Below are 13269 nucleotides of genomic sequence, written 5' to 3'. Positions count from 1 at the left end.
TCTAACAGAATTCCTTTTGTCACACCACCCCCCCCCCCACCACCACTTTATATATAACTGATTTTGCTTTTCTTCCATGGACAAAGGCAACCCGTTTTAGGGTTGCACCTAAAAGGGATAAACTGTGTATGACTTTCTAATGGATAGTTCAGTTTCCATGCTTCAGGTTCATCAACTATAGTACATGAAAAATAAGTGACCATCTCCCTAGGGTTGCTATGAGGGCTAAATAAGTGAATACATTTAAAATACTTAGAACTATGCCCAGAACACAGCTCTGTGTCAGTTTACCTGTCACTGTTTCTGTCTGTTATTCCCAGAGGCAGCAACAGCCAGAAAACAATCTAACTTAGGGTCCTAGAGCCTGGCTGTGGACAATGGGTATACACACTGCATCTTTCACTGACGATTTTTCTAACATTGACTAGGTATGTGTCCCTCTTGTGTTACAATGTCTTATAAAAATGGTAAAACAAATGGTGCCTAATTCACAGGGCTTTGGATATCCAAATTTTGATGCAGGTAAAGCACACAGTGCAGTAAGAATTTAAGTGTGATCTAGTTATTGCTATCATACAGTTGGCAATACTATGCAAGATCATTTGTTTGGGAATAACATACGATTTGGAAACTGAGTGCTCGCCTCTAAATCTCATTAAACATTGGAGACAACATTTCAGATTATGACCAAAAACGATGTCTATGTAGGGACAACAGATAACCTAGACCCAACGTGTGTGTGTATGTGTTCATGTGTGACTGTGTGTTTGAGTGACTTTATGTCTGTGTATGTGTGTGTATGTAGGTATGTGTGTTCATGCACTTGTGTGTGTGTGTGTGTGTGTGTGTGTGTTTGTGTGTGTGTTGAGTAAATGACACTGGCTGGACTGACGTTCCATTGTGAGGTGTGCCTCAAGGATCATGGAAAGATTGGTTTTCACTTTAATACTATCTTACTTAGCTGAAAGAGTCTTAGTGTTAATATATATATGTATATATATATATATATGCATATATAACTTTTCATATGTTTTAAAAAATCTTTAAATTGTTTTCTTTTTATACATGAATACATTTTACTTTGATTCAGTCCACCCCTTACTACCATTCTCCAATTTCTCCAAAGTTCCCTTCTCAAAGCTTAGGGGACATCATGTGCTGGAGGAAGGTTTTGTGTACTGAGTATTCAGATGCTGATTTCTGTACCAGAGATCTGGTAGCAGTAGTCTTGATGAGGCCTGTTTCAATGTTGTGTCAAAATTGTTCTCCATAGCCTCTGATTAGTTAATAGAGCGGTGAACAGCCAATAGTGGGGCAGAAGTAGAGCAGCACTTCCAATCCCAGAGAGGGGGGTCTTGGGTGGAGCAGCGAGAGAAAGGAGAAGATGAAGGTGTCACCATGAGGACAAAGATGGAGCAGGAACGACCAGGGCAAAACTGGAATGGCAGGTAAAGGGGCATATGGCTGAAAAGTAGACCAGGACAGCAGAATCAAGTTAGAATAGATGAGTATGAGCCCAGCTATACTGCTTGAAGCTTTTTAATAAATATAATATGTCGCCATGTCATTATTCAGGAGCTAGAATGGTCGAACAAAAACCCTAATTTACAGTCATTTCTTAAGAGTGGGTGGAAAGTGTGTGAGAACCAGAAGTCAGATTGGACTGCTATTGAGTAGTCTCTACCAGATATGAGATATAGCCATAACCAGGAACTCTCAAAAGCTGTGTTGGCCTACACAACACCTGTACAAGATCAGTCTAGTCAAAATAACAGCATGCATGGGGAAAGGGTCTCAGAAAGCCTAAATTCTAAATGTTTGAATTTTGTTTGTTTTAGATAATGTGTAACCCTCATTGGCCTCCATATTATGTAGTTCAGATTAGTTTCAAATCTGTAGTAAAACCTTGGGGAGATAAGAATGCTGAACAGCATTAGTTATCATACAGCCTTGAAAAATTATTCATAATCTCCACTCTTCCAAGTAAATGCAAATACTTAATTCTCAAAACTGGTTACAGAAGGATATTATCTCATTACCTAAAATGACAGACAAGGTACTTTATGCTAGAATAATAAAAAGCATTATTATTACAAACTAATCTGCTTACTATAGCTTACCCCTGCATTTAAGAATCTTTAAATATTACCTTTTATTATTAGTGTGATGCTATAATAATTAACCATAACATTCTAAATGATTTAAAAGATTGAACAAGGACAGGATATAACTCAATGGTAGAACATTTACCCAGGAAGTTCAAAGCCTTGGGTACCCAAGTATCACCAAAAACCAAACCAAACCAAACAAGAAAAAACAAAACAAAACAAAACAAACAAACAAACAAAAAAACAAACAAAAAAACCAAATTTTTAAAAAGTTACACACATATTTAGGTTTTTTAAAAAATAGTATAAGATTAAATTTTCTGAATAGAATGGCATATTTCCTCACCTGGAGTCTAAAAGTAGTTCTAAAAAAACTTCAAACACCCTCCAACATGTTCAAAATAACTGCATGAATTTATTCAAGGAGAAGCGAAGTCTGTGACATTTTCTAAGGGGATGTTATGATTTCAGGACTAGGCACAATGTTCGCCAATGGTACAGATGCCTTACACGGATGCTTAGCTTTATTTATTTACTGGGAAAGGGTCTCACTGTATCTGGTACTGGGTATTATAGACCAGGTTGGCCTCAGACTCACAGAGATCTGCCTAACTGTGCCTGCCACATGCTAAAGGCATGTGCCATCATGGCAGGCTCTCCTGGATCTTAAGATTGTTTAATGGCCAGGTGCCTAGCACCATTTGAGGCATCCTTAAGTACTGGTTTGTAGTGTAATCCATTGTGTTTATGATTGCCTTAAAGATTGCAGCAGTTCATCGAGCAGCTTCGAGCGGTACCATTCCCTTTCCATTCTTCCTATTGCCCAGCCGTGCTGTGCATTGGTGAGGAAACTGGAGTAAGTACCTACCACAGCCGTTATTTCATCTAAATCAAGGAGTCTGGTAAAGTGCCGCAAATGGTGATATTTAATGACATCCAACCACTAAATTAGAAACCACAGTGACTGTGCTTTAGGAACGCTGTCTCACTAGGGGGTTCCATCACAGTATAAAGTTAGTAATGCACCTAATTCATAATAAGGCAACTTTTCTCCAAGAAATAAAAGTCTTATGTGTCTGTTTTTTTAGATATGTAAAAATAGTTTGTCTCTGATTTCATACATCAAAATGAAAGACAGACCACCTTTACCCACCTACCCACAGAGAGAGAGAAAGAGAGAGAGAGAGAGAGAGAGAGAGAGAGAGAGAGAGAATCTATGTTACGAGTTCAAAGAATTTTGCTAGGCATTGGTATTGATTTCTAATGTACTCACATCTGATAAAAATGTAATTCTATGAGAAATGATTGTGTGCCTTTGTGGATTTTTAGCTAGCATATCTAGGCATCTTCTGATGTTCTGTTAAATCATATGGACAAAGAAAGATATTTGTAAAATTGAGAGTGGAGAAATGGCATGCCACAAAGGTCAGGAAGACAGACTCTGGATTTTAACTATCCTTTATTACTTACTACTAGGATACCTAGACACATTCCTGAGTCTTGCTAGCTCTGCTTTACTCATCTACAACATGGAAACACCAACTGTTTTGTCCAAGAGTTTCACAGTATGAGGTAACACGCATAAGATGCACTGGGCTCTTGGCGCTGCCTTAATGCATGCTTTAATCCTATTTTACTTGCAATGATTAGATGTGACACTAACTTCTGTGAATTTCCCTAACACTTTTGTTTTAAATTAATCTTTTCTTAACTCTCTGTTCATGATCCAAACTAGAAAATATCTTTCTCGGGAGATGGTATGTCTTGCATTTTAATGTATCAAATCATAGGCAAACTATTTCTATATATCTGCTTAGAACACAGAAATATTTTAGGTGTTCTTGGCAAATTCACTCACTAATTTGGCTAGTCTGGCTGGCCAAAGAGCCTCAGGAATCCACCTGTGCCTGCCTCACCAGTGCCAGGATTATATACACATGCCAACAGTCCTGGTTATTTTTTTTCGGGGGGGGAGGGGTCCTGAGGATCAAACTCAGGTTCCCATCTTTGCTTGTTCTAAGTTGCTCATTATGTGATAGTGAAAATGGACTCAGCACAGTACAGTGGCAATAGACTGAGAAAGGGCAAAGACGTACGAGGACCATCAAGTTCACAACTTGCCATCAGTTATTGGGAGCAAACCAGATGTGAGAATTGACTAACTGCAGACCTTTCCACTGGCCGGACACAACTTAGCATCTCACAGAATTCCTGCTCTCATTGTTTCCTCCTCTGTATTTTAGAAATGGATAGCTTCTCTGGTGAAGCTGTCTAGACGGCTTTTGAGGTGGGAGGTCTATATAAAGGAAAATCTTTCAGTATTAAAGAAGGACAGAGGGGCTGACGTGACAGATCAGTGGGAAAAGATGCTTGCCACCAAGCCCAATGACCTAAGTTCAATACCCCAAACAGACAATGTGAAGAAGAAAACCAAAGCCTGCAAGTTACCTTTTTTTTTCCCCTGCATGTGAAAGCCCATGCAAACACAGGCCTGTGACTGCTGACATACATACACACAGAACCACACACACAGACACACAGAAACACATAGAAATGCACAGAGAGAGAGAGAGAGAGAGAGAGAGAGAGAGAGACTCTAAATAAATAAGCAAACACATTAAAAAAAAGAAAAAGAAAAGATACAGTGTGGCTGACCTCTCTCCAAAAGTTATAGATTCCTCTACTTGAGAGCCATGAAGTCAGGCAGGATCTTATTAGAATAATGAAAACAAATAACTAAAAGAAGATTATTGATTTGTTGTTGTTGTTGTTGTTATTTTTCTGTGTGTATTATTTTTTTGGTTTTGCTTCCAAACTACCTTTCTTTATCTGGCCCTTGGACAATGCTATTAGATCCATGAAAATACCTTTCTTCTGTACCAAATATCTTGGTGATAAGTTTCCATAGTGAAAGCAGGAAATGGATGGAGGAGCATGGAGACAGTTGAAGGCCAGCCTCCTACAGTTGCTCATCTCCACAGTCAGCAAGCGCTTCCAGGGTCTAGTGTGTTTCCACACATCCAAACCAGCATCACTGCATCCACACCCCAAACCCCTACAAGTATCCTATCAGCCATGGACACAAACTCAGCTCTCAGACTGCCAGTTATATATATGAGCTGACATTTTCCTGATGATCCCAGGCCCCTCTCCCCAGGGTCTGCCCCACCCCCCAAGTACTTAGGGCAGCATCTACAGAAGAACACTCTCTCTCAGGCATGGGTCCAATCCCATGGGTCACTCTCCCTGAAGGTGTTTGCTCTACACAAACTTCAGCTTTTCCAGCGTTCCCCACTTCCACGGATGATAGCTGCTTCCTAAGTTACTTCATCATTTTTTGTACTGTTTTGACCTTTCAGTATGTGTTAACTTCTCCATATTGAATTACTTCTATTGAAGTAGTATGGTTTTGGTTTTTCTTAGTTTACTTTGAAATAGTAAAAGCAATAACCAAAAATAATGGATTATGTTTCCGTAAGACCTCAACAGCTTTCTGACACTGGTAGTTAATTTTATTTTTACTGTTTCCTCGTGAATAGTATACGTTTGAATTGTTTAACAGAAAATTGCTTCTCTTTCATATTAATCATTTTTCCTCCAAGAAGGGTATTATATTATTCTTCTTAAACATAGTTTATTCTTTTAATTACATTTCTTATGTTTCTTGGTTATGTTTACTTTCGAATTTGGCAAGTTATGTAAGTTCTTCATACAGAACAGAGAAGGCTGAACAATCACACATTTTAAATTGGCAGAGCCCAGATTACTCAGTTTCAATTCTAAATCAAACATATCCCTGGATGGTCGCCGAGTTTTCTTTCTTCTCAAATAATATTAATCCAGTCGTACACATAAAGGAACACATAGAACACATACATAGAGTAAAAGGAAGACAATGCAGCCAGTCCTGACGAGACCTGATAGATTAGGATCAGATAGAAGGGGAGGAGGACCTCCCCTGGGACTAGTGGACTAGGGAAGGGGCATAGGGGGAGAAGAGGGAAGGAGGGTAGGACTGGGAGGAGATGAGGGAGGGGGCTACAGCCAGGATACAAAGTGAATAAATTGTAATAAATGATAAATGATAAATAAATGTTATAAAAACAAAACAGAATAATTAAACGAATATACATATATTCAATTTATAACCTAAAAGAAACATAGCTAATACTTTGAAAGAGGCCAATGTATTCCCTACTGACCCATTACCTTAGGCCCAGAGAATTCTTTTGCATATATCCTCCCAGCTTCCTAGCCTTAAAGAATTATATGATTGCTTATATGTTTGAACTTTACAAGCTGAAATCACAGGGTTTTTATTTTTCTTATGCCTTGGGTTTTTCTTAAGACTGATAAATGATTTATGTATTAGTAATAAACAAACATAGTTTAAGTTTTCTTGTTCAGTGAATGTTCTCTGAAAGAAGATGATGTATTTTGTTTGGCTTCTGTCTTTTTGAAAAGCACCTGCACGGCTTTGTTGCTCTTTTAGGATATGAACACAGTTTGCTCATACCCAGTGGTATCTCTCTGCAAACGAGATTGCTGATTCGGAGACTCCTTCCTCCGTGGGCTTATTGAGATTTTCCCACAGTTTCTCCACAGATTGCATCACCTAATATTTGTATCCAACCCCATGGCTACAATTCCTACATTCCTACCTAACAAAGACATTGTACCACAAAGCCGTCATTTAGCACAACTGTATCAAAAGAAGTTACTGACAGAAGACATCAAAATAGCTGAGCAAAGGGTATTTCACTGAATAGGAAGCCTGACTCTAATCCCTAGGAGCAGGTAGAGGAATCTTCAGGTACACAGAAAGAGCCCAACTCAGTGATGTCTTTAAAGGAATGCTAGGATGAGATTCGGGTGTTTTCTAAAAATGTCCAAGCCCTAACATATTGTTTCTCAGTTTCTTTAGAAATAAAAATCAAGTCAGTATGCAGAAACATAAGAGACAGATGTTTAGATGGGTGATTTTGTGGATGCAACACATTTGTCATTAGCAAATAATCATGTTATCTTTCAATTTTACCTCACAAAGAGCAATAGCTAAGGAATGTTTACCACAGAGTACCATGATGCCTTGTTTACTTGCTTAACCCTTTTTCTATAGCTGATTAAAACAATTGCCTTTAAAAAAGCAGTACAGACAAGCTATTTGAAATGTCTTAAAGGAATCTTCAAATTTGATTGTGTAAAATAAATCATGGGGCTGGAAAGGCTTGTAAGCTGGCTCAGCAGTTACATACACAGGCTGCTCTTCCAGAGAACTCAGGTTTGATTCCCAGCACCCACATGGTGGTTAAAAGCCCCCTGTAACTCCAGTTCCAGGGATGTGATACCCTCCCCTGTCATCCATGAGCACTGGGCATTTATGTGGTATACAAACATGTATGCAGGCAAAATATCTACACACATAAAAATAAATAAATAAATGATAAACTAAAATAATTTTTAAAAAGAAGTGATTTTGAAGGTTAGATAGATGAAAGTAGATACTGTTTTTAGTATTATAATTTTATCTAAAGTAACCCCCATTTGATAACCATTTGGCTATATAAATGTATGTATATTTACACCCAAATCATTCCTAAAAAAAGAGAAGTAACTTCATGTGTACCTGATGTGAAAAGCTATATTTCTGATGGTTCCTTATTCTTCCAAAATTGAACTTAAATTTTGATTCAAAGATTCCCTTCCTTGTGCCTAACTCATATTTTCTATGAAAATAATCCGATTTTTAAAAATAAGAGATTTTTTTTAAAATTATCTATTTATTCATCATTTATTACAATTTAACTTTGTATCCCGGCTGTGCCCCCCACCTTCATCTCCTTCCAATCCTACTCTCCCTCCCTCTTCTCCTCCTATGCCCCTCCCCCAGTCCACTGATAGGTCCCTCTGTCCCTACTATCTGACAAGCCTATCAAGTCTCATCAAAACTGACTGCATTGTCTTCCTCTGTGGCCTGGTAAGGCTGCAGCCCCCACCCCCTGGGGGGAGGAAGGTGATCAAAGAGCCAGCCACTGAGTTCATGTCAGAGAAGCCCCTGTTCCCCTTACTAGGGAACCTACTTGGAGACTGAGTCTATGGGCTACATCTGAGCAGGGGTTTTAGAGCCTCTCTATGCATGGTCCTTGGTTGGGGTATCAGTCTCTGCAGAGCCCCTAGGCTCAAGTGGTTTTTTGTTTGTTTGTTTTTATGGCTCTGTTGGTCTCCTTTTGGAGCTCCTGTGCCCTCCAGGTCTTTCTATCTTTCCTTCTTTCATAAAATTCCATGCCCTCTGCCCAAAGTTTTTTTTTTTTTTTAAATCCTCAAAATTTGATGACCCCTATTTTACAAAACAAAACAAAAACAGTGATATTGTCTCATGAACTGCTTTCCTTGTAATCTCAGAGGCAAGTCGGACTTGTACTCCTACCACAGTACCAAGCCTGCATTTCTCAAAATGTGCTCAGATGTGTTCCCCTGACCACAGAAGCCACCACTCATTCTGTGAAAAACAGTGCTCTGTCATAAAGTAAACCGAAGAACTACTGCAAATCCCTCTGCTGTAAAATAATGTGAATTCCTTTCACAATTAACTTAACCTTGCAGTTTTGGTTTTTAACTTGGTCACGAACCCCCCTCTGATGGCTTGGACATAATATGCCCACCACCCCCAGAGATGCACACATTAGAGGTTTGGCTTCCAGCAAGCAATATCATGAGGGCACTGGCCTCAGCAATGTTTTCATATACTGATGAGCTCATGGCTGAATGGGCTACTGACAAGTGAACGATCCTTGGAGAAAGCAGGTCACTGGGTGCATGTTTTGGAGTGTGTATTCTGTAGCCAGACTTATCTTCTGTCTTCAATGCTTTCTGGCTGCCATGAGCTAAGGGAGTCTTGGGAAGCTCCTTCACATAGGTTCCATTTCTATGACATTAAGTGGCTACAGCCCAAGAAAAAGAAGGAATGCTAGGAAAATGTTATAGCTGCTGATCAATGGTGAGGATCTTTTAATAACATTCATCTTTCCTCCATGTAAACCATCACTCTTCATGGTTCTAAACACTTGCTTAACTTCTTGTTGTGTTATGGATTGCTAAGACTATCCTCCAGAATATGGTTTTCTGTAGCTATTACACTGCTCTAGGAAAGAAACACCCAAGAGGACATAGTGGAGAGAGGCACTGGCTACTTCATCGTTCAAGTCCATGACCTAGAGTTTGTGCTGTTAGGCCCTTAGACTTATGAGAATCTACTATATTTCATGGCTACATATACATTTAATACCTATATTAAGTCTGTGTGTTTACATGTCACTTGTTTGCAGTTGTGTGTATAAGTGTACATGAGAACCTCTCTGTGTATGTGCATATGTATGTGTGGGGGCACTAGTTTGTTTACATGTATGTATGCATACATGTTTGTATATGGACATGGATATGCTTGTGTATGCATGCATCTGAGTGCTCACCTGTAAGTGCCTGTGCGCTTATATATATAAATAAATAAATATATATATATACATATATATATCTAAAATGTGTGTCACACATATATTAATAGTCACACATGTATTTACAATAATGTCATTCCTCTTGCTTACTAAATCATCTGCAAATGATGAAATCCTAATTTTCAAGAATGAAGTGCTGATGGAAGTAAGAAGTATTTCCCAGCCTCCCCAGAAATGCCCCTGGCAGCACATCACTGTGTGGATAAATTCTCATTAAACAAAGTCATAACATTTGAATTTCATAAACTCTCTAATAGGAATTTTTTTTTGCAATGCTTTAAGAATTAGTTTTTTTTTTTAAACCATCTTTTTAGAAATGCATTCTTTGGAAAGTTTGTACACGTATGCAATGTAGCTTCAACATATCCAATCCTCACATTCCCCAAGCCCTGAAACTCTTTCCAGAATCCCTCATCACATCTCCACACCAACAACTTAAACATACGGTTCCACGGTTTTCCCTGAGAATGAACTAGTTCTTACACAATTTTTATACTTAGATAAGGCCAAGGTATCTTTCTTTGCCTTAATCAAATGGAGACATGGTGGCAGCCCTGCTAACAGCAGTTACCGTCTTTTGGGGTACTGACTACATCTAGCTAACTTAAAATATGTACCATGTAATACCAAGAATTCCAAGAAAACTGTTACACTGATTGAAACTCATATTAATATATCTGTGACCAGAATATAACTGCCATAAATCTGGTGACAGATCAGTACCTTTGGGTAAATGTGTCTCCCACTTCACCCCTGGGTTTCTTCGAAACTTTTTAACTTCTTTGCAGAGGTGACTAGCTCATCTTTTCATTCGACAACACAATATAAAATGAAAATGCCATGTCATTTTATTTGTTCTCTGCCCAAACTTAAGATAATGCAAAGAGATCGAAACAGATTCTCAACACTATAACAACAATAAACGGCACAAAAAAAAAAGGGGGGGGGGGAGAAAAAGGTACGCTGTTTACGAAAGTAAACTTTGGAAGACTACTTGTGTGTAAATGCTAGTAATAAAAGAATTTGAAGATCTTCAGATCTTCAGATTGCTGGATGTAAGGCTTTATGATTCACTATACAATAGTAACCACATGTGTCATTTAACCACCTATAGGCAATATGCTTTATTTCTACAAGTGTTCAGAAATCACAAAATTCTTGGGTAAGTATAGAGAACAGGCAATAAATATTAATCTTTTAACAATGACAGGATTTGTGTCCAGCCATGATATGGAAAATATCCAAAGATTCTTGGCTACAAAATAAAAATAAGATTTAAACCTGTTCCCAATAAAATGGACTGATACTCAAATAGCTAAATATATGATTGGATAATTAATTTTCCAACACACACATTTTAAAGCAATGAATAATAAAAAAATATTGCCAGATTTTTCTTTTTCTGTGTGTTAAAGATCAGCTCAACATCACCTCTGCCTAACTGAGGTCCTTTAACAATCCCTAAAAGTCAATAACCTCTCATTAAGAATATACACTGAAAAATACGTCGGTCCAAGGTCATATGTTACCTTTCAGGTCTTTCTTTAGTTTTCTGAGATCTTTCTGGAAGTCTTCAAACTTCATCTGTGAGGCCTGAAACAGCTCCTGGGGTTCTGCCAGAGGGAAGACACACTGCTCCTTGCCAGCATCCTAATTAGGGGGTGCGATTTTAAAACAAATCAGTGATGAGAAATGAAAATCATGCAAGAGAAGAAATGGCAGTAACTCCAACAAAAGCAAAACAATAACAAAACCAGGAAAATCACTACAGAATCGCCTAACAGAGAAGAATAATGGGCTGTGAAGATGACTCATTGGGTGAGTGCTTGCTCTGCCATTATGTACAATGTGAGTTCAAATTGATGGCACTCCTACAAAACATCAGTCATGACTGTATGTGCCTGTAACCTCACCCTTATGGGGATGGAGGTAGAAATAAGATGATCTGAGGTCTCACTGACCAGCTAATGAACCTGGGCAAATGGCAGGCTTCTTGGAGGGTGAGAAACTGTCTCAATGGAATAAGATGGAGATAAACACCAGGAATGGTGGCGCACACCTTTGATCCCAGCACTTGGGAGGCAGAAACAGGTGGATCTCTGTGAGTCCAAGGCCAGCCTGATCTACAAAGCAAGTCCAGGCCTGTTACACAGAGAAGACTTGTCTTGTAAAAAACAAACACAAAAACAAACAAAGGATGGAGAGTGCAAAGGAAGATGCCACTACTTGTATGGTCTCTGCATCTGCAGCTTGTACACGCACCACAGATGCACATACACGCAGGGAGAAGGGAGTCAAATAGGATGGGAGGCAAAATTGATCTTACCTCATCAAAATTTCGAAGATAATATGAAACAATGTATGACAAAAGGCTTCTGCTGTTGTCCTAGGCAGAAAGATCAGAGTAAGTAACACATATTTAAAAATTATTGTGTATTATTAAGTATACACTACAAAGTAAACTGCAGGAAACAGACATATACACTTGGGAGGATTCTGAGTGTTTTATAGTCTACTCTGCCTCAGTCATTGCATCTAAAGGTCTGGATGACATTTTTTTCTCCCTTTTCTCCCGGTGTTCTTATGCACATAGGAAGAGGAGGCCTTACTGTTTAAGGGAAAAGCTCAAATGTAAATAATTTGCTGTTTTTATTCTCAGCCATTGGAAATTTAATTCAATAATTACATCTTGTATTTAATGTATTTATTTTGAGTTTACTCATTTATTTATTTGTTTGTTTGTTTATTACAATTTATTCACTTTGTATTCTGGCTATAGTCCCCTCCTTCATGTCCTCCCAGTCCCACCCACTCTTCCTATTCTCCCCTTATGCCCTTTACCTAGCCCACAGAGAGGGGAGGACCTCCTCTCCATCTATCTGAACTTAGCCTATCAGGTCTCATCAGGGCTGGCTGATATGACAGTATACACAAGTGACCCTAAAATTTCTACCAGAGAGCTCCTTCAGCTGATAAACACCTTCAGCAAAGTGGCTAGATACAAAATTATTCTGAATTTGCTTAGTAATTCTTTACTTCTAACTTTATGTATGTGTGTTACCTGCCTGTATGTATGTACACTACATGTGAGCCTGGTGCCCGTGCCCATGGGAACCAGAAGAGGGTACTAGAGACACAAGGACAGGAGTTAGGGATAGTTGTGACCCTCCATGTGGATGCTGTGAACAGAACTTGGATCCTCTGAAGAACACCAAGTGGTCTTAACCAATGGGTAATTTCTCCACCCACAGCATTTAGGCCTCAAATATCACCATAAAAAATGAATAAATATTGCTTGCAATTCCATATAAATGGTCTAGCAGGCACTGCCATAATGAATAGGTTTTGGTTTGATAGAATGTAGTTAGAATTTAGACCAAAGAAATAGAAAAATATTTCAGTTTAGTGGAGACTTTTAAAATGCCAGTGTATATTACAGTTAGCTCTATTAACAACTGGGGCTGAAGAATTAATAGTTATATAACTATTGTCAAAACAATGTATATGACATTTGAGAATGTAAAATTATTTTATATCCAATAGTCTTTTTGACACATTTAGAGGCATTACTTTTTAATTATATATATATATATATATATATATATATATATATATATATATATATATATATATATATATTTTTTTTTTTT

The 13269-nt window shown here is 38.3% G+C and overlaps 1 protein-coding gene across 1 annotated transcript in view; it reads right to left on the bottom strand.

The window, feature by feature from the left end:
* The window catches only part of Fmn2 (formin 2), a 302407-nt gene that overhangs the window by 97806 nt on the left and 191332 nt on the right, over positions 1 to 13269 (bottom strand). The window contains exons 12-13 of the mRNA XM_055608481.1: positions 11946 to 12005; positions 11149 to 11269 (exon numbers count right to left, since the gene is read on the bottom strand). Coding sequence (XP_055464456.1) covers positions 11149 to 11269; positions 11946 to 12005 — 181 coding nt within the window. The remainder of the gene's footprint in view (positions 1 to 11148; positions 11270 to 11945; positions 12006 to 13269) is intronic.

This window comes from Psammomys obesus, unplaced genomic scaffold, assembly GCF_907164565.1.
Source record: "Psammomys obesus unplaced genomic scaffold, mPsaObe1.curated_primary_1811, whole genome shotgun sequence".
NCBI classification, from domain to species: domain Eukaryota; kingdom Metazoa; phylum Chordata; class Mammalia; order Rodentia; family Muridae; genus Psammomys; species Psammomys obesus.
The sequence above is the reverse complement of the archived record's forward strand: the minus strand, read 5'-3'. Positions and strand labels throughout refer to the sequence as shown.